Below are 27,719 nucleotides of genomic sequence, written 5' to 3' on the forward strand. Positions count from 1 at the left end.
TGGAGGAGAAGCGTCTGCGCACAGCGAGGAAGGATACATTGTATAATCCCATATAACAGATATAATATACAATATGACACGGTATGGAGGAGAAGCGTCTGCGCACAGCGAGGAAGGATACATTGTATAATCCCATATAACAGATATAATATACAATATGACACGGTATGGAGGAGAAGCGTCTGCGCACAGCGAGGAAGGATACATTGTATAATCCCATATAACAGATATAATGTACAATATGACACGGTATGGAGGAGGAGAAGCGTCTGCGCACAGCGAGGAAGGATACATTGTATAATCCCATATAACAGATATAATATACAATATGACACGGTATGGTGGAGGAGAAGCGTCTGCGCACAGCGAGGAAGGATACATTGTATAATCCCATATAACAGATATAATATACAATATGACACGGTATGGAGGAGAAGCGTCTGCGCACAGCGAGGAAGGATACATTGTATAATCCCATATAACAGATATAATATACAATATGACACGGTATGGAGGAGAAGCGTCTGCGCACAGCGAGGAAGGATACATTGTATAATCCCATATAACAGATATGATATACAATATGACACGGTATGGAGGAGAAGCGTCTGCGCACAGCGAGGAAGGATACATTGTATAATCCCATATAACAGATATAATATACAATATGACACGGTATGGAGGAGAAGCGTCTGCGCACAGCGAGGAAGGATACATTGTATAATCCCATACAACAGAATATATCACATGATGTCATAGAATGTAGGAGGCAGGAACAGGACAGAATGGCCCATTGTATGTGATGTAGGGGAATCATTTCCTCTAATAAAGGAGAGTTGTTGGGGGGACAGAGGTGACCTCTGATATCAGAGTCTGCCATCTACAGGTGGGGGAGGGAGGATGATGGCGGATTAGGAACATATGGGGGGGGGGGAGCTAGGAGAGGATAAATAGTGAAGGGCAGAGCAGAGCCGGGATCAGAGGCAGCACACCGGACGGCAGGATGTCAGATCCCAGCCAGAAGAAAACCTGTTCCCAGATCATGGATGAGTGGAAGGAGTTTATATGGAACCCCAGAACCCGGGAGTTCATGGGCCGCACTGCCAGCAGCTGGGGTAAGAGCTGGGGGGTAAGGGGAATCTATGGGGGGGGAGAACAGGGCATCTATAAAGGTACTGACATCCCAACATCACAGTTCAGGGGGATCCTCCTCCACAGCACCCCACATCACCGTTCAAGGGGATCCTCCTCCACAGCACCCTACATCACTGTTCAAGGGGATCCTCCTCTACAGCACCCCACATCACCGTTCAAGGGGATCCTACTCCACAGCACCACAGCACCCCACATCACCGTTCAAGGGGATCCTCCTCCACAGCACCCTACATCACTGTTCAAGGGGATCCTCCTCTACAGCACCCCACATCACCGTTCAAGGGGATCCTACTCCACAGCACCACAGCACCCCACATCACCGTTCAAGGGGATCCTCCTCCACAGCACCCTACATCACTGTTCAAGGGGATCCTCCTCTACAGCACCCCACATCACCGTTCAAGGGGATCCTCCTCTACAGCACCCCACATCACCGTTCAAGGGGATCCTACTCCACAGCACCCCACAGCACCCCACATCACCGTTCAAGGGGATCCTCCTCTACAGCACCCCACATCACCGTTCAAGGGGATCCTCCTCTACAGCACCCCACATCACCGTTCAAGGGGATCCTCCTCTACAGCACCCCACATCACCGTTCAAGAGGATCCTCCTCTACACTCCACATCACAGTTCAGGGGGATCCTCCTCCACAGCACCCCACATCACAGTTCAGGGGGATCCTCCTCTACAGCACCCCACATCGCAGTTCAGGGGGATCCTCCTCTACAGCACCCCACATCGCAGTTCAGGGAGATCCTCTTGCATAGCACTCCACATCACCATTCAGGGGGATCCCCCTGTGCAGAATCCCTCATCACTGTTCAAAGGGATCTTCCTCTACAGCACCGCACATCACCATTCAGGGGGATCCTCTTCTATAGCACCTCACATCACCATTGAGGGGGATCCCCCTACATAGCACCCGACATCACCATTCAGGGGGATCCTCTTCTATAGCACCACACATCTCCATTCAGGCAGATCCTCATCTATAGCACCCCACATCACCGTTCAGGGGGATTCTCCTCTACAGCACCACACATCACAGTTCAAGGGGATCCTCCTCCACAGCACCCCATATCACCATTCAGGGAGTTCCTCTTCTACAGCACCCCACATCACAGTTCAGGGGGATCCCCCTCTACAGCACCCCACATCACCATTCAGGGGGATCCTCTTCTACAGCATCCCACATCACCGTTCAGGGGGATCCCCCTCTACAGCATCCCACATTACTGTTCAGAGGGATTCCCCTCTACAGCACCCCACATCACTGTTCAGGGGGATCCCCCTCTACAGCACCCCACATCACCATTCAGGGGGATCTTCTTCTACAGTATCCCACATCACCATTCAGAGGGATCCTCTTCTACAGCACCCCACATCACCGTTCATGGGGATCCTCCTCTACAGCACCCCACATCACAGTTCCTGGGGATCCTCCTCTACAGCACCCCACATCACAGTTCCCGGGGATTCTCCTCTACAGCACCCCACATCACAGTTCCCGGGGCTCCTCCTCTACAGCACCCCACATCACAGTTCCCGGGGCTCCTCCTCTACAGCACCCCACATCACAGTTCCCGGGGATCCTCCTCTACAGCACCCCACATCACAGTTCCCGGGGCTCCTCCTCTACAGTACCCCACATCACAGTTCCCGGGGATCCTCCTCTACAGCACCCCACATCACAGTTCCCGGGGATCCTCCTCTACAGCACCCCACATCACAGTTCCCGGGGCTCCTCCTCTACAGCACCCCACATCACAGTTCCCGGGGCTCCTCCTCTACAGTACCCCACATCACAGTTCCCGGGGATCCTCCTCTACAGTACCCCACATCACCATTCAGGGGGATCCTCCTCTACACCACCCCACATCACAGTTCCCGGGGATCCTCCTCTACAGCACCCCACATCACAGTTCCCGGGGATCCTCCTCTATTTGAGATTTTGTCAGGGTGAATTATTGGGAGTTTGGGGAGGACAAGGCACTGATGGGTTGTTGCAGGCCACATGGCTTGGATTGGTCTTTATTGGTCAATGGTGGCGCTAGGACTGCTGTTTTGTAGGTGGTCCCAGTATGATGGCGCCCTCTTCTGTACTGAGAGCAGGGAAATCTTTCCAGCTCAGACCGGCAAGCACTGCTGGAGGAGCTCCGATGGACTTGGAAGAGGTGCTGGCAGAATTCCAGCTGAAATATTTCTGGTGGGCTGGAGTCCCATTTGGACTGGTCTGGGTAGTTGAGAGGACCCCAAACTCTGCCATAAAGAAGGATTGATGGGTGATGATGATGGCTGGCTTGGATCCTCCTGATTGGTTGATTTCTAGGCCGAGGTGTGTGTAGTTGTTAGTCGGTAAGGGAAATGAAGGGCTCTTAGTTTGTTCGGTGTTTTCCCTTTGGAACGCCATGACTTTTGATTTCTTTGAGTTGATAGTGGTGCCCATGTGGCACGGAGTTTCTCCAGAACTTCCAGGTCGTCTTGTAGACCTTTCTCAATGGTGACAGTAGTAGGAGGTCATCCATACGGCAGAACCTCACCTCGGTGTCACGTAGAGTCAGTCCAGGTGCTGGGGAGGATTCTAGAGCTGCAGCCAGTTAGGAACATAGAAAAGTGAGGGCAGAAATCAGACCAAGTGGTCCATTGCGTCTGCCTGGTTTTTTTTATATATATTTTGTGTTTTGTTTTTTAATAACCGTCCTTTGATGTAGATGTTGAAGAGGGTTGGACATCGGCTGCAGCCCTGACTCCACGGGCCTGCCGAGCATGCTCTGTCCTTTTATTTATTTATTTCAGGTACTTATATAGCGCCGTCAATGTACGCAGCACTGTACATATATATTGTACATTCACATCAGTCCCCGCCCCCGAGGAGCGTACAATCTAAGGTCCCTAACTCACATTCATACATACACATACTAGGGCCAATGTACACAGGAGCCAATTCACCTACCAGCATGTCTTTGGAGTGGTAGGAAACCGGAGTACCCGGAAGAAAACCACACAGGCACAGGGAGAACATGCAAACTCCAGGCAGGTTGTGCCGTGGTTAGGATTTAAACCAATAACCTTTATGCTGCATCGTTTCTCGGTATATGAACTCATTGATGACATCATATGTGTTCCACTCTCCATTCGTTTCAGGAACAGGCCTGGGTGCCACATGGAGTCAAAGGCCTTCTTAAAGTCCATAAAACAGGCGACTTTCTTCCCATGTTTTGTATTGTGGACATGGTTCTTGATGAGACTGTGCAGGGTGTAGGCGTGGTCTGTGGTCTGTGGTCTGTGGTCTGTGGTTGGCATGAACCCCGCCTGGCTTCTACTGAGGACGTTGTGTTGTGTCAGGAGGTTGAGGATACTGAATAGGTTCCCCGGAGTGCTGATGGACTTGGCTGGATCATACTGGTCTCCACTCTTCTGGAAGGGTGTTATCAGGCCTTGGTTCTGGAGCCTAGTAACCAGCACTCCTCTCCCCCTCCCTTTCTCCTCTCCCTCTCTTCTCTTCGCCTCTCTCCCTCTCCTCTCTCCCTCTCCTCTCCCCCTCCCTTTCTCCTCTTCCTCTCCTTTCCTCTCCTCTCTCCCTCTCTTCTCTTTGCCTCTCTCCCTCTCCTCTCCTCCTCCCCTTCTCCCTCTTCCTCTATTCTCCTATCCCTCTCCTCTCTCCCTCTCCTCTCCCCTTCTCCCTTTCTCTCTCCTTCTCCTCTCTCTCTCCTCTCTTCCTCTTCTCTCCTCTCCCTCTGCTCCCCTCCTTCTCCTCTTCCCTCCTCTACTCTCCCTCTCCTCCCCTCCTTCTCCTCTTCCCTCCTCTACTCTCTCCCTCTCCTCACTCCCTCTCCTCTCCCTCTCTCCTCTCCTCTCTCTCCTCTTCCCTCTCCCTTCTCCCCACCTCTCCTCTCTCCTCTCCTTCTCCTTCTCCCTCTCTCCTCTCCCTCTCTTCTCTCCCTCTCCTCTCTCCCCTCCTCTCTCCTCTCCTCTCTTCTCCCTCTCTCCTCTCCTCCTCCCTCTCTCCTCTCCCTCTCCTCTCTCTCCTCTTCCCTCTCCCTTCTCCCCACCTCTCCCTCTCCTATCCTCTCTCCTCTCCTCTCCTCCTCCCTCTCCTCTCTCTCCTCTTCCCTCTCCCTTCTCCCCACCTCTCCCTCCCCTCTCCTCTCCCTCTCCTTCTCCCTCTCCTCCTCCCTCTCCTCTCTCCCCTCCCCCTCCCCTCTCCTCTCCTCCTCCCTCTCCTCTCTCTCCCCTCCCCCTCCTCTATCCTCTTCTCTCTCTCCTCCTCCCTCTCCTCTCTCCCCTCCCCCTCCTCTCCTCTCTCTCCTCCTCCCTCTCCTCTCTCCCCTCCCCCTCCTCCTCCCTCTCCTCTCTCCCCTCCTCTCTCCTCTCCTCTCTCTCCTCCCCCCTCTCCTCTCTCCCCTCCCCCTCCCCTCTCCTCTCCACCTCCCTCTCCTCTCTCCCCTCCCCCTCCCCTCTCCTCTCCGCCTCCCTCTCCTCTCTCCCCTCCCCCTCCTCTCTCCTCTCTCTCCATGTCCCTGGGTCTCTTTATCGGATTACATTGAGCAGATTAGGTCGGAGAAGAGTTGGAAATATTGTGCTGATGAGATGAATAAAGTTGGGGATTATGGAATTCAGGTGATTATGTCGGAGGGCAGATGTTTTATTATATACAATCATTTCCTCTCCGTATTGTCACCTGGCCAATCAGAGCCATGCTGTAATCTGTGACATCACCGTGTGATCACCTATTGTATTGTTTTCTGCTACATAGACAGATAATGGAGATATTCCTAGAAGTGTCCCTGTATTAGGTCCTGCTCCTTCTACAATGGAGATTTTCCTAGAGGTGTCCCTGTATTGGGTCCTGCTCCTTCTATAATGGAGATATTCCTAGAGGTGTCCCTGTATTAGGTCCTGCTCCTTCTATAATGGAGATATTCCTAGAGGTGTCCCTGTATTGGGTCCTGCTCCTTCTATAATGGAGATATTCCTAGAGGTGTCCCTGTATTGGGTCCGGCTCCTTCTATATTGGAGATATTCCTAGAGGTGTCCCTGTATTAGGTCCTGCTCCTTCTATAATGGAGATATTCCTAGAAGTGTCCCTGTGTTGGGTCCTGCTCCTTCTATAATGGAGATATTCCTAGAAATGTCCCTGTATTAGGTCCTGCTCCTTCTATAATGGAGATATTCCTAGAAGTGTCCCTGTATTAGGTCCTGCTCCTTCTATAATGGAGATATTCCTAGAGGTGTCCCTGTATTGGGTCCTGCTCCTTCTATAATGGAGATATTCCTAGAAATGTCCCTGTATTAGGTCCTGCTCCTTCTATAATGGAGATATTCCTAGAGGTGTCCCTGTATTGGGTCCGGCTCCTTCTATGATGGAGATATTCCTAGAGGTGTCCCTGTATTGGGTCCTGCTCCTTCTACAATGGAGATATTCCTACAGGTGTCCCTGTATTGGGTCCTGCTCCTTCTACAATGGAGATATTCTTAGATGTGTCCCTGTATTGGGTCCTGCTCCTTCTATGATGGAGATATTCCTAGAGGTGTCCCTGTATTGGGTCCTGCTCCTTCTACAATGGAGATATTCCTAGATGTGTCCCTGTATTGGGTCCTGCTCCTTCTACAATGGAGATATTCCTAGATGTGTCCCTGTATTGGGTCCTGCTCCTTCTATAATGGAGATATCCCTAGAGGTGTCCCTGTATTAGGTCCTGCTCCTTCTATAATGGAGATATTCCTAGAAATGTCCCTGTATTAGGTCCTGCTCCTTCTATAATGGAGATATTCCTAGAGGTGTCCCTGTATTGGGTCCGGCTCCTTCTATGATGGAGATATTCCTAGAGGTGTCCCTGTATTGGGTCCTGCTCCTTCTACAATGGAGATATTCCTACAGGTGTCCCTGTATTGGGTCCTGCTCCTTCTACAATGGAGATATTCTTAGATGTGTCCCTGTATTGGGTCCTGCTCCTTCTATGATGGAGATATTCTTAGATGTGTCCCTGTATTGGGTCCTGCTCCTTCTATGATGGAGATATTCCTAGAGGTGTCCCTGTATTGGGTCCTGCTCCTTCTACAATAGAGATATTCCTAGATGTGTCCCTGTATTGGGTCCTGCTCCTTCTACAATGGAGATATTCCTAGATGTGTCCCTGTATTGGGTCCTGCTCCTTCTATAATGGAGAGATCCCTAGAGGTGTCCCTGTATTAGGTCCTGCTCCTTCTATAATGGAGATTTTCCTAGAGGTGTCCCTGTATTAGGTCCTGCTCCTTCTATAATGGAGATATTCCTAGAGGTGTCCCTGTATTGGGTCCTGCTCCTTCTATAATGGAGATATTCCTAGAAGTGTCCCTGTATTGGGTCCTGCTCCTTCTATAATGGAGATATTCCTAGAGGTGTCCCTGTATTGGGTCCTGCTCCTTCTACAATGGAGATATTCCTAGATGTGTCCCTGTATTAGGTCCTGCTCCTTCTATAATGGAGATATTCCTAGAGGTGTCCCTGTATTGGGTCCTGCTCCTTCTATAATGGAGATATTCCTAGATGTGTCCCTGTATTGGGTCCTGCTCCTTCTACAATGGAGATATTCCTAGAGGTGTCCCTGTATTGGGTCCTGCTCCTTCTACAATGGAGATATTCCTACAGGTGTCCCTGTATTGGGTCCTGCTCCTTCTATAATGGAGATATTCTTAGAGGTGTCCCTGTATTGGGTCCTGCTCCTTCTATAATGGAGATATTCCTAGAGGTGTCCCTGTATTGGGTCCTGCTCCTTCTATAATGGAGATTTTCCTAGAGGTGTCCCTGTATGAGGTCCTGCTCCTTCTATAATGGAGATATTCCTAGAGGTGTCCCTGTATTGGGTCCTGCTCCTTCTATAATGGAGATTTTCCTAGAGGTGTCCCTGTATTGGGTCCTGCTCCTTCTATAATGGAGATATTCCTAGAAGTGTCCCTGTATTGGGTCCTGCTCCTTCTATATTGGAGATATCCCTAGAGGTGTCCCTGTATTGGGTCCTGCTCCTTCTACGATGGAGATTTTCCTAGAGGTGTCCCTGTATTGGGTCCGGCTGCTTCTATAATGGAGATATTCCTTGAAGTGTCCCTGTATTAGGTCCTGCTCCTTCTATAATGGAGATTCTCCTAGAGGTGTCCCTGTATTGGGTCCGGCTCCTTCTATAATGGAGATATTCCTAGAGGTGTCCCTGTATTTGGTCCTGCTGCTTCTATAATGGAGATATTTCTAGAAGTGTCCCTGTATTAGGTCCTGCTCCATCTATAATGGAGATATTCCTAGATGTGTCCCTGTATTGGGTCCTGCTCCTTCTACAATGGAGATATTCCTAGACGTGTCCTTGTATTAGGTCCTGCTCCTTCTACGATGGAGATATTCCTAGAGGTGTCCCTGTATTGGGTCCTGCTCCTTCTACAATCGAGATATTCCTAGAAATGTCCCTGTATTGGGTCCTGCTCCTTCTATATTGGAGATATTCCTAGAGGTTTCCCTGTATTGGGTCCTGCTCCTTCTATAATGGAGATATTCCTAGAGGTGTCCCTGTATTAGGTCCTGCTCCTTCTATAATGGAGATTTTCCTAGAAGTGTCCCTGTATTGGGTCCTGCTCCTTCTATAATGGAGATTTTCCTAGAGGTGTCCCTGTATTGGGTCCTGCTCCTTCTACAATGGAGATATTCCTAGACGTGTCCCTGTATTAGGTCCTGCTCCTTCTACAATGGATATATTCCTAGAGGTGTCCCTGTATTGGGTCCTGCTCCTTCTACAATGGAGATTTTCCTAGAGGTGTCCCTGTATTGGGTCCTGCTCCTTCTACAATGGAGATTTTCCTAGAGGTGTCCCTGTATTGGGTCCTGCTCCTTCTACAATGGAGATTTTCCTAGAGGTGTCCCTGTATTGGGTCCTGCTCCTTCTACAATGGAGATATTCCTAGAGGTGTCCCTGTATTGGGTCCTGCTCCTTCTATAATGGAGATATTCCTAGAGGTGTCCCTGTATTGGGTCCTGCTCCTTCTATAATGGAGATTTTCCTAGAGGTGTCCCTGTATTGGGTCCTGCTCCTTCTACAATGGAGATATTCCTAGACGTGTCCCTGTATTAGGTCCTGCTCCTTCTACAATGGATATATTCCTAGAGGTGTCCCTGTATTGGGTCCTGCTCCTTCTACAATGGAGATTTTCCTAGAGGTGTCCCTGTATTGGGTCCTGCTCCTTCTACAATGGAGATTTTCCTAGAGGTGTCCCTGTATTGGGTCCTGCTCCTTCTACAATGGAGATTTTCCTAGAGGTGTCCCTGTATTGGGTCCTGCTCCTTCTACAATGGAGATATTCCTAGAGGTGTCCCTGTATTGGGTCCTGCTCCTTCTATAATGGAGATATTCCTAGAGGTGTCCCTGTATTGGGTCCTGCTCCTTCTATAATGGAGATTTTCCTAGAAGTGTCCCTGTATTAGGTTTTGCTCCTTCTATAATGGAGATTTTCCTAGAGGTGTCCCTGTATTGGGTCCTGCTCCTTCTACAATGGAGATTTTCCTAGAGGTGTCCCTGTATTGGGTCCTGCTCCTTCTACAATGGAGATTTTCCTAGAGGTGTCCCTGTATTGGGTCCTGCTCCTTCTACAATGGAGATTTTCCTAGAGGTGTCCCTGTATTGGGTCCTGCTCCTTCTACAATGGAGATTTTCCTAGAGGTGTCCCTGTATTGGGTCCTGCTCCTTCTATATTGGAGATTTTCCTAGAGGTGTCCCTGTATTGGGTCCTGCTCCTTCTATATTGGAGATTTTCCCAGAGGTGTCCCTGTGTTAGGTATTATAGTCATTCACAGAGACGAGGACTCCATAAAGGGTGCCATCAGAGATCCGTTTCTGAATTTGTTAACAATGGAATCATAATATGCAGATGGTCCTCATTTACACCATTGCCCTGAAACGCCCCGATTTTATCCCCCTTTGGCTTTCCCAGCACAGTGCTTGATACGTCACCCTCTGCACCTCCTGGTAGTCAGCGACTAATGAGACTAACCCTTTGTTCCCCCAGCACTGATCCTCATCTTCTATCTGCTGTTCTACGCCTTCCTCACGGCTGTCTTCACTCTCAGTATGTGGGTGTTGCTGCAGACCATTGACGAATATAATCCAAAATATGCAGATCGACTGGTCAATCCAGGTAAGAGAAGCCCCCCCCCCCCCCCCGCCCATTCATCCGCCTCTTGTAGGGGTTTCCTATATTCATATACTATAGCTGGTGGAAATGAAGGTCTACTTTTCGCTGGAGTACCCAGGCCTCTCCATACAGTCCTCATCCTCAGAAACCTTCACACGTAGCTGGAGAAGTACATTATGGGTGCTCATGGGATCCCAATGTGATGGGGATAGCTGTGTACAAACATCTCAAAACTAGAATCCACCTTCGTGTAGAGGGGGATGCTGGGAAAATGGAGAGCAAGACTTGGTTCAGGAGAACTGTCAGTTTTTGAAGAGAACATGGTAGAGGGAGAGAGACTTCAATCTTTGGGTAAATCATGGTGGAGGAAGTGAGTCTTCAGTTTTCGGGTAGACCATGGTGGAGGAAGTGAGTCTTCAGTTTTCGGGTAGACCATGGTGGAGGGAGCGAGCCTTCAGTCTTTGGGTAGATCATGGTGTAGGGAGTGATCCTCCAGTCTTTGGGTAGATCATGGTGTAGGGAGTGAGCCTCCAGTCTTTGAGTAGATCATGGTGGAGGGAGCGAGCCTTCAGTCTTTGGGTAGATCATGGTGTAGGGAGTGAGCCTTCAGTCTTTTGGTAGATCATGGTGGAGCAGGTCAGTCATCAGTCTTTAAAGAGAACTTTGTGGAGGGAGTGAGCTTTCATTCTTTGGGTAGATCATGGTGGAGGGAGTGAGCCTTCAGTCTTTGAGTAGATCATGATGGAGCAGGTCAGTCATCAGTCTTTGAAGAGAACTTGGTGGAGGGAGTGAGCTTTCATTCTTTGGTAGATCATGGTGGAGGGAGTGAGCCTTCAGTCTTTGAGCAGATCATGGTGGAGCAGGTCAGTCATCAGTCTTTGAAGAGAACTTGGTGGAGGGAGTGAGCTTTCATTCTTTGGTAGATCATGGTGGAGGGAGTGAGCCTTCAGTCTTTGAGCAGATCATGGTGGAGCAGGTCAGTCATCAGTCTTTGAAGAGAACTTGGTGGAGGGAGTGAGCTTTCATTCTTTGGGTAGATCATGGTGAAGCGGGCCATTCATCAGTCTTTGAAGAAAACATGCAGGAGTGGGTGATAATTCTTTGAAGAGAACATGGTAGAGTTGGTAAATCATGAGTTTTTGGGAAGAACATGGTGGGGTAGGTGAGCAATCAAATAATTTGCTGCCATGGATCCTGCCCCATCCAGCTCCATGTATCCACTCTTTAGGAATCATCAGTCAGAAATCTCTCTCATATCTGCAGCCTTTCTCCTCACAGGATTAATGATCAGACCCAAGTTGGACGCCCTGGAGATCGTATATAGCATTAATGGACAGAACACTACCTGGCATAATTATGTTGATGGCCTTCATACTGTGCTGCAAGGTAAGTCTACTGAGATCTCTTATACATTCTGTTTATATTTGTCATCCAATATTTCATCTATATCTTCCCACCACCCTCCACTGATATACATTCCCCTCTCTGTCTTCCTACCACCCTCCATTGATAAGCATACCCCTCAATCACCCAAAAGTCTACCTCCTGTACTTGTCTCCAAAACCATCCGCTATCCAATATCTCCCCAGTACCTACACCTGATACCCATCCCCAGGATCATCTACTTTCCAATATGCCCCTAACACATTTATCTGATGTCCTTCCTGACTATTACCCCAAAACTCTTTCACCTGCACCTACCTACAGGGCCATCTGTCATCCAATATCTCCACAGTACTTACACCTGATACCCATACCCAGGATCATCTCCCATTCAATATTCTCCCGAACACAATCATCTGATATCCTTCCTGACTATTACCCCAACAGTCTGTCATCTGCACCCACCTACAGGGCCATTGGTCATCCAATATCTCTCCAGCACCTACACCTGATACCTATCCCCAGGACCATCTGCTATCCCAATGTGTCCCTAACACATTCACCTGATATCTTTCCTAACTATCACTCCAAAACTCTGTCGCCTGCAACCCATCTAAAATGACCATCTGCAATCCAATATCTCCCCAGCTCCTACACCTGATGCCCTTCCCCATGATCACCTCCTATCTCCTGAACACATTCATTTGACGTCCAGCTATCACCCTACAAGTCTGATACTTGTGCTCATCTACAGGATCATCTGCCATCCAATATGTCCCTAACACATTCATCTGATGTCGTTCCTGACTACCAGCCCACAAGTCTGACAGTTGCCCATGTTCAGGACTGTCTGTCATCTAATATCTCTTCATCACCTTCATCTAATAAGTACCCCCACTATTCCCTCCAAATGGTTGAACTGTACCTGTATCATCCAGTGGCTCACATGCCCCTCAGTTACATCCAGTGCATTCTACTATCTACTATTGTTGTTATCTTTCCACCTGTAGGTCTTCTACTCGTCTCTTGTATCCCATATTTCCCCCACATCATCCACCCTTCACCTCTCTAAATATGATCTTCCTCATCCCATCCTCCCCATTCTGTATTGTGCTTTTCCCTGTTATCCGCTATCTTAGAGATACTTTATCTTCAGCCATCCCTCCAACACACACTGTGCCCAATCTCTGCCCATGATATCTACCTTCATAATGTGGTCCTCTATCCAGATCTCCAACATCCAGCTCCATCCACCACCCCTCAGAGGGACCTTATCCTTTTAGTACCCCTACAATGTCTGTACCTAGGCTGTTGTATTGCCACAATAGTTCTCTTCCTTCTAAAGGTCTTTCTCTATCCTCTGAAATTGTAAGTAGTGTAGGTCCATTCTAATGTGTGGCCATCTCTCGGAAATCTTCTGGAGCCGTCACTATCCCCTTCTCTCCCACAGATTATAACCAATCTGTCCAAGAACATAGAGGCACCATGTGTACGCCCGGAGTCTACAACCGGCAGGATGACACCGGGGAGGTCAGGAATTACCCCAAGAAGGCTTGTCAGTTTGTACGGGATAATCTGGGTGACTGCTCCGGGATAGGATTGGATCCCACGTTCGGATATGCCAATGGAACGCCATGTGTGCTCATTAAAATGAATCGGGTGAGGTATTTGGAGGACTTGGCTGGGGTGCTTGAGATTTACCATATCTTAAACCTCCCCTCGTATCTATGTGCACCCCCAGATATGATGATACACAGAATCCCCTCATCTGGCTGTACACCCCTGTTTGGTAATGCTGTTTCAACCCCTTTACATCACCCCAACTCTTCTAAAACCCTACAAGAGGTGATGCTTACTAAATGGCCTGGCCCAGGCCTCGCCTGACACAACGGCATCCCCTTGGGGGTTTATGGTCCTCCACACTTTCATTCTGGATAGAGTAGGGATCAGGGAGAACTTTTCTCAGGTTCTCATGACTGGCTTGTACCCAGGTTGGAGGTATTATGTCCCACATTCTGTCTTGTTGACTGTCACAGATAAAACGTACGCCCAGAGCGACTAGCTAACCGAGGCGTGGTCCGTGCCTTGGGGTAAAGAGGGAATGAGGAGGACTTTGAGCATATAAGACTGGCCGTGATACCCTTTCACAGCCCGCACTACCTCTGGCCACCACTAGAGGGAGACTCCACTCCAATCCAGATGGCTGACCACACTCAGGCAGATAGGAATCTTATATACAATCTGGTGCACTCTAAGGGTTGGGGAGCAGTCTAGTAATTAGCACAACCTTCTAGAATTCCTCCAACTATCCTACCAGATAGAACCCCAGTGTTAATCACTCTTCCACTGCCCACACCCCACCCCCACACTAGATGCACAACAAAAGGTAGCTTGCCACCACCAAACAGTTTGTCCGCAGAACGGTCTCTTGGGACACCACACACACAGATTTCTGTCTGGCAGATCTGCTACTTTACAATCTGCATGCAATCTGCCAACACACAGTGCAATTGCACACAGATAGTCAATGAGCTTGACCGAGCGTATAAAGACACTGCAATCCAATCCAATCTCTCCGGAGATATGAGCCCGAGCTTAAGTACACAGAAGTCACTTATTCATTTTATGATTTAATATCCCAAAAGTGGGCGGTGCATAAAATATGTACAAAGAAAAAAGAGTTACAGAAAATACAAAAAGACACACAATTGGCTATTCACTATGAAATTAAAAGGAAATAAAAACAGAAATAAAACTTTTACCAATATTTATCCTGCGACTGGAGCAAGTCAGAGAAAGTCCGCGATTCGCCAGTCAATAGAACCGACTCTGTACGAATCACGCCGTCCATATCTCAGGGTCCTCAACTTGTTGAAATATGGATGTGGGCTGGACATTAGTCGTTGGTCAATCATCCCTGGGGGGTGTCCTGTACCAGCCCACAGGACGTTTTGTGTTCTGAAGAGCTCAGAGTTGAATGGGCCAGGAACGATTCAGATCACTGGCTCAGGGATAGGATTTCCGACACCAGCGAGTCAGTCCAATGGCAACAGTACCAATCATTGTTCAGCTATCGCAATCAGGCGCCGTATAATCATTTTGTGTGTTTCTCTGGGATTCTACAGAGGCTACAAATACAGTTTTACATGTAGATGGAGCCTGCAGTGTGTCCAATCAGAAGGAAGTATTTTCATCTCTCTGCAACTAATATTTTAGGTCTTATGAGAGATGAAATAGATTCCTCTGATCTGTGGGTATAAGTCAGAGCTGGCAGACAAATTGGAGCCACTCCTGGTCCCCTGCTGACTCTTGTAGCCGAAATGACTAGGATTCTTCTTTTAGGTTCAAGAAGGTGGCAAATTCTGACTACATAGGTGAGAACGTTGTATTGGCACCTCAGTGACCCCTCTAGCCTAGAAGCTGCTCTGGCCTTTCAGTTGATAATTGGAGGACATATGTCTCTGACTGAATACTGATCTGTAATAATACGGGCCGAGGCCAGATCTACAATTACATATTTCTACTGATCACGTCACGTCTCAAATACCCGACTCTTACATTTATGTTACAGTGACCACACCCCCTCCCCCCTCCATCTCCATATGTTACCTCCATCTGCAAAAATTAGATGTCCAAGAAAACAGGTCCACCCCACTGTCTGCTTGATTGTACGTTGGTTGTCAGTGTATGAGGAACAAGTAGTCAGACATCGTTACAGAGATCTTGAGGTGACTACTTATAACCTCCCTACATCTAACTGTTTGTAGGTTACCCCCATCCAGGGGCGGACTGACCATTTGGAAACTCGGGCACTACCTGAGGGCCCGGGGTCAGTAGGGGGCCCCATGAGATGCCCCTGGTACCTTTTTCATAGGCCTTTTTGAGTTTGGGCAAGGACACAGGGGCCCCATGATCCCCTATTGCCCAGGGGCCCCATGAGTTGTCAGTCGGCCCCTGCCCCCATCTCTCTTCATGTTGCCTCCATTTCTCTATTCTTCTCATCGTAACATCAGAATGTAGGTCCTCATCATTCTCCTCTTCCCTACACCAGAATGGTGATCCTCATCATTTGTCTTTTCCCAACATCAGAACATAGGTCCTCATCATTTGTCTCTTCCTAACATCAGAACGTATGTCCTCATCATTCGTCTCTTCTTAGCATCAGAACGTAGGTCCTCATCATTCATCTCTTCCTAACATCAGAGTGGTGGTCCTCATCATTCTTCTCTTTCTAACATCGGAGTGGTGGTCCTCATCATTCTTCTCTTCCTAACATCAGAACGTAGGTCCTTATCCTTCTCTTCCTAACACAAGAGTGGTGGTCCTCATCATTCTTCTCTTCCTAACATCAGAGTGGTGGTCCTCATCATTCTTCTCTTCCTAACATCAGAGTGGTGGTCCTCATCATTCTTCTCTTCCTAACATCAGAACATAGTTCCTCATCATTCTTCTCTTCCTAACATCAGAACGTAGGTCCTCATCATTCTTCTTTTCCTAACATAAGAGTGGTGGTCCTCAGCATTCTTCTCTTCCTAACATCAGAATGTAGGTCCTCATCATTCTTCTCTTCCTAACATCAGAACATAGGTCCTCATCATTCTTCTCTTCCTAACATCAGAATGTAGGTCCTTATCATTCTTCTCTTCCTAACATCAGAACGTAGGTCCTCATCATTCTTCTCTTCCTAACATCAGAACATAGGTCCTCATCATTCTTCTCTTCCTAACATCAGAATGTAGGTCCTCATCATTCTTCTCTTCCTAACATCAGAACGTAGGTCCTCATCATTCTTCTCTTCTTAACATCAGAACGTAGGTCCTCATCATTCTTCTCTTCCTAACATCAGAACATAGGTCTTCATCATTCTTCTCTTCCTCACATCAGAATGTAGGTCCTCATCATTCTTCTCTTCCTAACATCAGAACATAGGTCCTCATCATTCTTCTCTTCCTAACATCAGAACGTAGGTCCTCATCATTCTTCTCTTCCTAACATCAGAATGTAGGTCCTCATAATTCTTCTCTTCCTAACATCAGAACATAGGTCCTCATCATTCTTCTCTTCCTAACATCAGAACATAGGTCCTCATCATTCTTCTCTTCCTAACATCAGAATGTAGGTCCTCATCATTCTTCTCTTCCTAACATCAGAACATAGGTCCTCATCATTCTTCTCTTCCTAACATCAGAACGTAGGTCCTTATCATTCTTCTCTTCCTAACATCAGAACGTAGGTCCTCATCATTCTTCTCTTCCTAACATCAGAACGTAGGTCCTCATCATTCTTCTCTTCCTAACATCAGAACATAGGTCCTCATCATTCTTCTCTTCCTAACATCAGAATGTAGGTCCTCATCATTCTTCTCTTCCTAACATCAGAACGTAGGTCCTCATCATTCTTCTCTTCCTAACATCAGAACGTAGGTCCTCATCATTCTTCTCTTCCTAACATCAGAACATAGGTCCTTATCATTCTTCTCTTCCTAACATCAGAACGTAGGTCCTCATCATTCTTCTCTTCCTAACATCAGAACGTAGGTCCTCATCATTCTTCTCTTCCTAACATCAGAACATAGGTCCTCATCATTCTTCTCTTCCTAACATAAGAGTGGTGGTCCTCAGCATTCTTCTCTTCCTAACATAAGAGTGGTGGTCCTCAGCATTCTTCTCTTCCTAACATCAGAACATAGGTCCTCATCATTCTTCTCTTCCTAACATCAGAACATAGGTCCTCATCATTCTTCTCTTCCTAACATCAGAACGTAGGTCCTCATCATTCTTCTCTTCCTAACATCAGAACGTAGGTCCTCATCATTCTTCTCTTCCTAACATCAGAACATAGGTCCTCATCATTCTTCTCTTCCTAACATAAGAGTGGTGGTCCTCAGCATTCTTCTCTTCCTAACATCAGAACATAGGTCTTCATCATTCTTCTCTTCCTAACATCAGAATGTAGGTCCTCATCATTCTTCTCTTCCTAACATCAGAACATAGGTCCTCATCATTCTTCTCTTCCTAACATCAGAACATAGGTCCTCATCATTCTTCTCTTCCTAACATCAGAACATAGGTCCTCATCATTCTTCTCTTCCTAACATAGGAGTGGTGGTCCTCATCATTCTTCTCTTCCTAACATAGGAGTGGTGGTCCTCATCATTCTTCTCTTCCTAACATAAGAGTGGTGGTCCTCATCATTCTTCTCTTCCTAACATAGGAGTGGTGGTCCTCATCATTCTTCTCTTCCTAACATAAGAGTGGTGGTCCTCAGCATTCTTCTCTTCCTAACATCAGAACATAGGTCTTCATCATTCTTCTCTTCCTAACATAAGAGTGGTGGTCCTCATCCTTCTTCTCTTCCTAACATAAGAGTGGTGGTCCTCAGCATTCTTCTCTTCCTAACATCAGAACATAGGTCTTCATCATTCTTCTCTTCCTAACATAAGAGTGGTGGTCCTCATCCTTCTTCTCTTCCTAACATAAGAGTGGTGGTCCTCATCATTCTTCTCTTCCTAACATAAGAGTGGTGGTCCTCAGCATTCTTCTCTTCCTAACATCAGAACATAGGTCTTCATCATTCTTCTCTTCCTAACATCAGAATGTTGTTCTCATCATTCTCCTCCATCTCTGTCATTGCAGGTGATAAACTTCTTCCCACAAATCATCCCGAGCCTCTCCAACAACTCCATCACTATCAGATGTTTCGGCAGGGTGAGTACATGGTGGGCTCTGAGCTCTTCTGCTTCCCATCTGTCATGTCCGTTATCTCAGACTCACTGTGTCTCTCTCTTTATTGTCTCCAGAAGATAAAACTCGCTGTAAATGAAACGGTAAGAGGTGGAGCCTATAGAAGGCACCATAGGCTCCTCATATAGACCTATAGAAGCAGCTTATAGACCCCTGTAGTAAACCCTTCCAAGCGATATGAGGACCACGCATCCCAATTATGTAGAATATGCCTGCTTGTGATAGTGAGAGATACATATCTGTATGATGATGGTGGGAGATGGACCCTATAGGAGATGCCGTAGTAGATCAACCCTATAAAGTCACTCTTCACACCAAAGTCTACTGTATATAAAGGATAGAATATACATCACTACTATGCAGAATATGGTATATGAGACAGGAAGAAGTGGAACCTATAGGAGATGCCATAGAGCAACCCTATAATGTCACTCTTCATACATGATCCCTATATATGTAGGGAATCATATATACCTTACTATGATACAGAATATAATGCTACCTTATATATAAGACAGGAAGAAATTGTCCCCATAGGAGAAGCCATATAGTCACCTTATAGACCCCATAGATGTTCCTGATAGACCTCCATAACCTGCCCCTTCTATATCCCATACAGACACCTAGAACATAAAACATGCATCACTATTATAAAGAATGTAGTGTGTACATCAAGTCTATAGATGGGACAAGAAGAGGTGGGACCTATAGGAGATGCCCCATAGCCTGCCCTGGCTTATATCCCATAAGGCACCTAGAACACAGAATATACCCTAACCCTATTATATAATATACTGTATAGTATGTAACTCTATAGATGGGACAAGAGGTGGGACCTATAGGAGATGCCCCATAGCCTGCCCTGGCTTATATCCCATAAGGCACCTAGAACATAGAATATACCCTAACCCTATTATATAATATACTGTATAGTATGTAACTCTATAGATGGGACAAGAGGTGGAACCTATAGGAGATGCCCCATAGCCTGCCACAGTTTATATCCCATAAGGGACCTAAAACAGAGACCTAAACACAAACTTATAGACCCTATAAATGTATCTGATAGACCCCCATAGCCAGCCCCTGCCTGTATCCCATAGAGGCACCCAGAATATAGAATATACATCTCTTTTATAAAGAATATAGTATGTAACCTTATATATGGGACAAGAAAATGTGGAACCTAGAGGAGATGCCTACATCCCATACAGACACCCAACACATAGCCTATACATTTATACTAGACACTGCTAGACATACACTATATTGACAAAAGTATTGGGCCTGCCCTCCCAATCACGTGATTCAGGTGTTCCAATCCCCTCCATATCATGTGATTCAGGTGTTCCAATCCCCTCCCAGTCATGTGATTCAGGTGTTCCAATCCCCTCCATGGACACAGGTGTATACAATCAAGCCCCTAGGCATGCAGACTGCTTCTACAAACATTGGTGAAAGAATGGGTGGCTCTCTGGAGCTCAGTGACTCCAAGCGTGGTCCCGTGATAGGTGGCCACCTGGGCAATAAGTCCATCCGTGACATTTCCTGGCTACTAAATATTCCACGCTCAACTGTTAGTGGGATTATAACAAAGTGGTGGTAGGCCGCGTCACATGACAGGGCGGGGTCAGCGCATGCTGAAGCGCACAGTGCGCAGAAGTCGCCAACTGTCTGCAGAGTCAATAGCTAAAGACCTCCAAACTTGGTGTGGCCTTCAGATGAGCCCAACAACAGTGCGTAGAGAGCTTCATGGAATGGGTTTCCATGGCCGAGCAGCTGCATCCAAGCCCTCCATCACCAAGTGCAGTGCAAAGCGTCGGATGCCGTGGTGTAAAGCACGCCGCCACTGGACTCTAGAGCAGGGGAGGTGTGTTCTCTGGAGGGACCAATGACGCTTCTCTGTCTGGCAATCCGATGGACGTGTCTGGGTTCTGCGGTTGCCAGGAGAACGGTACTTGCCTGACTGCATTGTGCCAAGTGTAGAGTTTGGTGGAGGGGGGATTATGGTGTGGGGGTGTTTTACAGGGGTTGGGCTTGGCCCCCTAGTTCCAGTGAAGGGAACTCTTAAGGTGACATTTTGGCCAATTTCATGCCCCCAACTTTGTGGGAAGAGTTTGGGGATGGCCCCTTCCTGTTCCAACATGACTGGCCACCAGTGCACAAAGCAAGGTCCATAAAGACATGGAGGAGCCAGTTTGGGGTGGAGGAACTTGACTGTCCTGCACAGAGTCCTGACCTCAACCCCATAGAACACCTTTGGGATGAATTAGAGCGGAGACTGCGAGCCAGGCCTCCTCCCCCGACATCAGTGCCTGACCTGACAAATGTGCTTCTGGAAGAATGGTCCAACCTTCCCATAGACACCCTCCTAAACCTTGTGGACGGCCTTCCCAGAAGAGTTGAAGCTGTTATAGCTGCAAAGGGCGGGGCCAACTCAATATTGAACCCTATGGACTAAGACTGGGAGGCCATTAAAGGTCATGTGTGTGGAAAGGGGCGGGGCCAACTCAATATTGAACCCTACGGACTAAGACTGGGGGGCCATTAAAGGTCATGTGTGTGGGAAGGGCGGGGCCAACTCAATATTGAACCCTACGGACTAAGACTGGGGGGCCATTAAAGGTCATGTGTGTGGGAAGGGCGGGGCCAACTCAATATTGAACCCTACGGACTAAGACTGGGGGACCATTAAAGGTCATGTGTGTGGAAAGGGCGGGGCCAACTCAATATTGAACCCTACGGACTAAGACTGGGGGGCCATTAAAGGTCATGTGTGTGGAAAGGCCGGGGCCCAATACTTTGGCAATATAGTATATTATTATTATATCGAGTTTATATAGCGCCAAAGGGTTTGCTCAGCGCTGTACAATAGAGGGGGGACAATACATAAAACATTACAGTAACAACAAACAGCACACGAGGGGTAAGAGGGCCCTACTCTTTCGAGCTTACAATCTAGGAGGGAGGGGATAGTGGTACAGGAGGAAATGGCTGTGGGGGATGGAGTGGTAGGAGGAGGGAAGGGCAGCGGCTGTTAGGTGAGGAGGGAAGGTGACAGTCTGATGGATTGGGGTAGTGAGTTCCAGAGGATGGGGGAGGACCTGGAGAAGTCCTGCAGTTGTGCATGGGAGGAGGAGACCAGGGAGCAAGATAGAAGGAGGTCTTGTGAAGAGCGAAGGGTACGGGTAGGGTGGTACTTGGGAATCAGGTCGGTGAGGTAGTCAGGGGCAGTGTTGTGAATGGCCTTATAGGTCAGAGTGAGCAGTTTGAATTTAATGCATTGGGCAATGGGGAGCCAGTGGAGGGAGAGGCAGAGGGGGGTGGAGCCAGTGGAGGGAGAGGCAGAGGGGGGTGGAGCCAGTGGAGGGATAGGCAGAGGGGGGTGGAGCCAGTGGAGGGATAGGAAGAGGGGGGTGGAGCCAGTGGAGGGATAGGCAGAGGGGGGTGGAGCCAGTGGAGGGATAGGAAGAGGGGGGTGGAGCCAGTGGAGGGAGAGGGAGAGGCAGAGGGGGGTGGAGCCAGTGGAGGGATAGGCAGAGGGGGGTGGCAGAGGTGGAGGCATAGGCAGAGGGGGGTGGAGCCAGTGGAGGGAGAGGCAGAGGGGGGTGGAGCCAGTGGAGGGATAGGCAGAGGGGGTGGAGCCAGTGAAGGGATAGGCAGAGGGGGGTGGAGCCAGTGGAAGGAGAGGCAGAGGGGGTGGAGCCAGTGGAGGGATAGGCAGAGGGGGGTGGAGCCAGTGGAGGGATAGGCAGAGGGGGGTGGAGCCAGTGGAGGGAGAGGCAGAGGGGGGTGGCAGAGGTGGAGCGGGTGGTGAGGTGGATGAGTCTGGCCGCTGAGTTCAGGATGGTCTGGAGTGGGGAGAGCCTGCACTGGGGTAGGCCGGTGAGGAGGGAGTTGCAGTAGTCCAGGCGTGAGATGATGAGGGAGTTGTAGTAGTCCAGGCGTGGGATGAGGAGGGAGTTGCAGTAGTCCAGGCGTGGGATGAGGAGGGAGTTGCAGTAGTCCAGGCGTGGGATGATGAGGGAGTTGCAGTAGTCCAGGCGTGGGATGATCAGGCGTGTAGTATATATCCAACTACACAGAATATAATATACATTGTAACTGTTTCCTATGATATTTAGATGCTGTTATTCCTCATGATTATTCTATAGGAGAAAGAGGTTGTCCACAGCCCCCCCTGACCCCCAGCCTGTGTTATGTAGATGGAGGGCCCAACCTGGCACATCCGGCCTGTTCTGAGATATGAACGATCAATCTGTATCACCCCAATATCTGACCGGGTGTATGATAGGACAATCAATGTGATATCACCCCAATATCTGACCCAGTGTATGATAGGACAGTCAGTGTGATATCACCCCAATATCTGACCGGGTGTATGATAGGACAGTCAGTGTGATATCACCCCAATATCTGACCGGGTGTATGATAGGACAGTCAGTGTGATATCACCCCAATATCTGACCCAGTGTATGATAGGACAGTCAGTGTGATATCACCCCAATATCTGACCAGGTGTATGATAGGACAGTCAGTGTGATATCACCCCAATATCTGACCGGGTGTATGATAGGACAGTCAGTGTGATATCACCCCAATATCTGACCGGGTGTACGATAGGACAATCAATGTGATATCACCCCAATATCTGACCCAGTGTATGATAGGACAATCAATGTGATATCACCCCAATATCTGCCCCGGTGTATGATAGGACAATCAATGTGATATCACCCCAATATCTGACCGGGTGTATGATAGGACAGTCAATGTGATATCACCCCAATATCTGACCCAGTGTATGATAGGACAATCAGTGTGATATCACCCCAATATCTGACCCGGTGTATGATAGGACAATCAATGTGATATCACCCCAATATCTGACCGGGTGTACGATAGGACAATCAATGTGATATCACCCCAATATCTGACCCAGTGTATGATAGGACAATCAATGTGATATCACCCCAATATCTGCCCCGGTGTATGATAGGACAATCAATGTGATATCACCCCAATATCTGACCGGGTGTATGATAGGACAGTCAATGTGATATCACCCCAATATCTGACCGGGTGTATGATAGGACAGTCAATGAGATATCACCCCAATATCTGACCCGGTGTATGATAGGACAATCAATGTGATATCACCCCAATATCTGACCCGGTGTATGATAGGACAATCGATGTGATATCACCCCAATATCTGACCCGGTGTATGATAGGACAATCAATGTGATATCACCCCAATATCTGCCCCGGTGTATGATAGGACAATCAATGTGATATCACCCCGGAATCTGACCCATCTCTCCTCTCCCAGAATGAGGAAAATGACAGTCACCTGGGCAGCAGAGTCTACTTCCCCAGCACCAGCCAGGGCCTGGGCAGCATCGACCTCATGTACTTTCCCTACTATGGAAACCGGGCTCAGGTAAGAACCCCTCCATGAGGGAGAATTCAACAACCAATCAGATGTTGTGTTCTGCCATCATTCTCCAATCACTCTCTCCACCAATCTCACTTTTCTTGGACTTTTCTCCCAAACAGAAAAACTACACCCAGCCCTTCGTGGCGGTGAAATTCCTGAATGCGACACACAACATGGACCATAACGTGGAATGCCGCATAAACGCCGCCAACATCAAAAATCAGGATGAGCGGGACAAATTCCAGGGACGGGTGATCTTCAGGCTGAGGATCGACTCTTGAAGACACAACTTGGTGAAGATTGTCTTCCATACCTTTCCATCTACTCCAACATAGACTGACAGAGCCAGGAACGGGCTTGTAGTCATAGGATATCACTGCCTCCTCCCACCCTGCTCATACATCTGTCACCATGGATGGACTGCCACACCGGGCTGGGGGAGTAATGACTAGAAGGAAATGATTGCAGCACCATGTAGGCTTATATCCCATCTTGAAACTGCCACTAAAAAGTGTCCACACAAATGCCACTGTGTCTACCAAGGAGTGTTCAGACAACATTCCACATCCCCACCAAGTGGCATACAGTCAGTTGCTATTGCCCCCATCTAGGAGCATCCAATTAACTGCTGCTGTCTCTACCAAAGAGCATCCAGTCAACTGCTACTGCTCCTGCCTAGGAGTGTTCAGGCAACTTCCACTGCCCCCTCCAAGGACTATTAAAAAAACTGCCACCATCCCCACCAAAGAGCATCCAATTAACTTCCACCATCCCCATAAAAAGGCGTCCAAACAACTGCTATTGTCCCCATCTAAGGGAGCCTAATAAACAGTCACCATTCCCACCAAAGGTTATCCAAACTGCTGACACCTTCCTCACTAAAGGGCATGCAATAAACTGCCACCACCCCCCACCAAAGGTTGTCCAAGCAACTGCCACCATCCCCACCAAAGGGCATCCAATTAACTTCCACCATCCCCATCAAAGGCATCCAAACAACTGCCACCATCCCCACTAAAGGGTGTCCAGTAAACTCCTATTGTCTTCACCTAAGGTTGCTCAGTCAACTGCCACCATCCCCACCACATGGCATTCAATTAACTGCCATCGTCTCCACCAAAGGGATTCCAATTAACGTCCACCATCCCCATCAAAAGGCATCCAAACAACTGCTAATTTCCCCATCTAAGGGTGCCCAATAAACAGTCACCATTCCCACCAAAGGTTGTCCAAACTACTGACACCATCCTCACCAACGGCATTCAATAAACTGCCATCATCCCCAGAAAAGGTTGTCCAAAAAACTGTCACTATCCCCACTAAAGGGCATTCAATTAACTGACACCATCCCCACCAAAGAGCATCCAATTAACTTCCACCATCCCCATAAAAGGGCATCCAAACAACTGCCACCATCCCCATTAAAGGGTGTCCAATAAACTCCTATTGTCTTCACCTAAGGTTGCTTAGTCAACTGCCATCATCCCCACCAAAAGTCATTCAATTAACTGCCATCATCCCCACCAAAAGGGATTCCAATTAACTTCCACCATCCCCATCAAAAGTCATCCAAACAACTGCTATTGTCCCCATCTAAGGGAGACCAATAAACAGTCACCATTCCCACCAAAGGTTGTACAAACTACTGACACCATCCTCACCAAAGGGCATGCAATAAACTGCCACCACCCCCACCCCCACCAAAGGTTGCCCAAGCAACTGTCACCCTCCCCACCAAAGGGCATCCAGTTAACTTCCACAATCCCCATCAAAAGGTATCCAAACAACTGTCACCATCCCCACCAAAGGGCAGTAAACTCCTATTGTCTTCACCTAAGGTTGCTCAGTCAACTGCCACCATCCCCACCAAAGGGCATTCAATTAACTGCCATACTCCCCACCAAAGGGATTCCAACTAACTTCCACCATCCCCATCAAAAGGCATCCAAACAACTGCTATTGTCCCCATCTAAGGGTGCCCAATAAACAGAAACCATTCCCACCAAAGGATGTCCAAGAAATTGACACCATCCTCACCAACGGGCATTCAATAAACTGCCATCATCCCCACAAAAGGTTGTCCAAAAAACTGTCACCATCCCCACCAAAGGGAATCCAATTAACTTCCACCATCCCCATAAAAGGGCATCCAAACAACTGCCACCATCCCCATTAAAGGGTGTCCAATAAATTCCTATTGTCTTCACCTAAGTTGCTTAGTCAACTGCCACCATTCCCACCAAAGGTCATTCAAATAACTGCCATCATCCCCACCAAAGGGATTCCAATTAACTTCCACCATCCCCATCAAAAGGCGTCCAAATAACTGCTATTGTCCCCATCTAAGGGAGACCAATAAACAGTCACCATTCCCACCAAAGGTTGTCCAAACTACTGACACCATCCTCACCAAAGGGCATGCAATAAACTGCCACCACCCCCACCCCCACCAAAGGTTGTCCAAACAACTGTCACCATCCCCACCAAAGGGCATCCAATTAACTTCCACCATCCCCATCAAAAGGCATCCAAACAACTGCCACCATCCCCACTAAAGGGTGTCCAGTAAACTCCTATTGTCTTCACCTAAGGTTGCTCAATCAACTGCCACCATCCCCACCAAAGGGCATCTAGTTAACTGCCACCATCCCCACTAAACGGTGTCTAATAAACTCCTAATGTCTTCACCTACGATTGTCCAACCAACTGCTATTGTCTCCATCTAAGGTTGCCCAGTAAATAGACACCATTCCCACCAAAGGTTGTCCAAACAACTGCCACCATCCTCACCAAAGTGCATCCAATAAACTGCCATCATCCCCTCCAAAGGGCTTCCAATAAACTGCCATTGTCCCCACTAAAAGGTGTCCAATCAACAGTTATTGTCACCATCTAAGGGTGCCCAATATACTGCCACCATCCCCAGCAAAGGGTGTCCAATAAACTGCCACCATCCCCATGAAAGACTGTCCAAACAACTACCACCATCTCCACTAAAGAGCATCCAATAAACTACAACTGTCATTGTCAAGGAGTGTCAAGACAACTGCCACTGCCCCCTCCAAAAGGCATCCAATTACAATTAGCTGCCTCTATTCCTGCCTAAGGCCGTCCATTCAAAGACCACCATCCCCGGAAATGATCAGCCAATGAATTGATGGCCTTTCAGGAAACATGCTGAAGTGTTCAAGATTAGAAATCTTCCCCCAATTTCTGTACACCCCCCGTCCACGCACTGCCACACACAGCACCTCGTCCACGCACTGACACTCACACTGCACCTCGCCCACGCACTGCCACACACAGCACCTCGTCCACGCACTGCCACACACAGCACCTCGTCCACGCACTGCCACACACAGCACCTCGTCCACGCACTGCCACACACAGCACCTCGTCCACGCACTGCCACACACAGCACCTCGTCCACGCACTGCCACACACAGCACCTCGTCCACGCACTGCCACACACAGCACCTTGTCCACGCACTGCCACACACAGCACCTCATCCACGCACTGCCACACACAGCACCTCGTCAACGCACTGCCACGCACAGCACCTCGTCCACGCACTGCCACACACAGCACCTCGTCCATGCACTGACACTCACACTGCCACACACAGCACCTCGTCCACGCACTGACACTCACACTGCCACACACAGCACCTTGTCCACGCACTGACACTCACACTGCCACACTGCCACACACAGCACCTCGTCCACGCACTGCCACACACAGCACCTCGTCCACGCACTGTATATAATGATGTGTATATACCATATTTATTGTAGAGTGGATTCAGCTGCCGGGTTCATCAATAAAGATTCCGTGATTTCTA

General features: G+C 48.3%; 1 protein-coding gene across 2 annotated transcripts; it reads left to right on the forward strand.

The window, feature by feature from the left end:
- The first annotated feature begins 988 nt into the window (after positions 1-988).
- On the forward strand, positions 989-27,719 carry LOC149435963 (sodium/potassium-transporting ATPase subunit beta-2-like). 2 transcript variants are annotated; one of them, XM_089662216.1, is made up of 8 exons: positions 989-1,115; positions 10,186-10,314; positions 11,590-11,697; positions 13,145-13,353; positions 18,330-18,401; positions 18,494-18,520; positions 23,770-23,880; positions 23,997-27,719. In XM_089662216.1, the coding sequence occupies exons 1-8, from the start codon at positions 1,004-1,006 to the stop codon at positions 24,156-24,158; spliced, it is 930 nt and encodes a 309-aa protein (XP_089518342.1). In that variant the 5' UTR covers positions 989-1,003; the 3' UTR covers positions 24,159-27,719. The 2 variants fall into 2 exon arrangements, with proteins under 2 accessions (XP_089518342.1, XP_089518343.1); XM_089662217.1 differs by lacking the exon at positions 18,494-18,520.

This window comes from Staurois parvus, unplaced genomic scaffold, assembly GCF_062004578.1.
Source record: "Staurois parvus isolate SC_StPar_1 unplaced genomic scaffold, SC_StPar_1.0 ptg001438l, whole genome shotgun sequence".
Lineage (NCBI taxonomy): Eukaryota > Metazoa > Chordata > Amphibia > Anura > Ranidae > Staurois > Staurois parvus.

Coding starts and splice junctions, on each gene's coding strand:
- LOC149435963 (XM_089662216.1), top strand. CDS start 1,004: ATGTCAGATCCCAGCCAGAAGAAAACCTGTTCCCAGATCATGGATGAG. Junction 1,116..10,185: donor CCGCACTGCCAGCAGCTGGG/GTAAGAGCTGGG, acceptor TTGTTCCCCCAG/CACTGATCCTCATCTTCTAT. Junction 18,402..18,493: donor CTATCAGATGTTTCGGCAGG/GTGAGTACATGG, acceptor TATTGTCTCCAG/AAGATAAAACTCGCTGTAAA.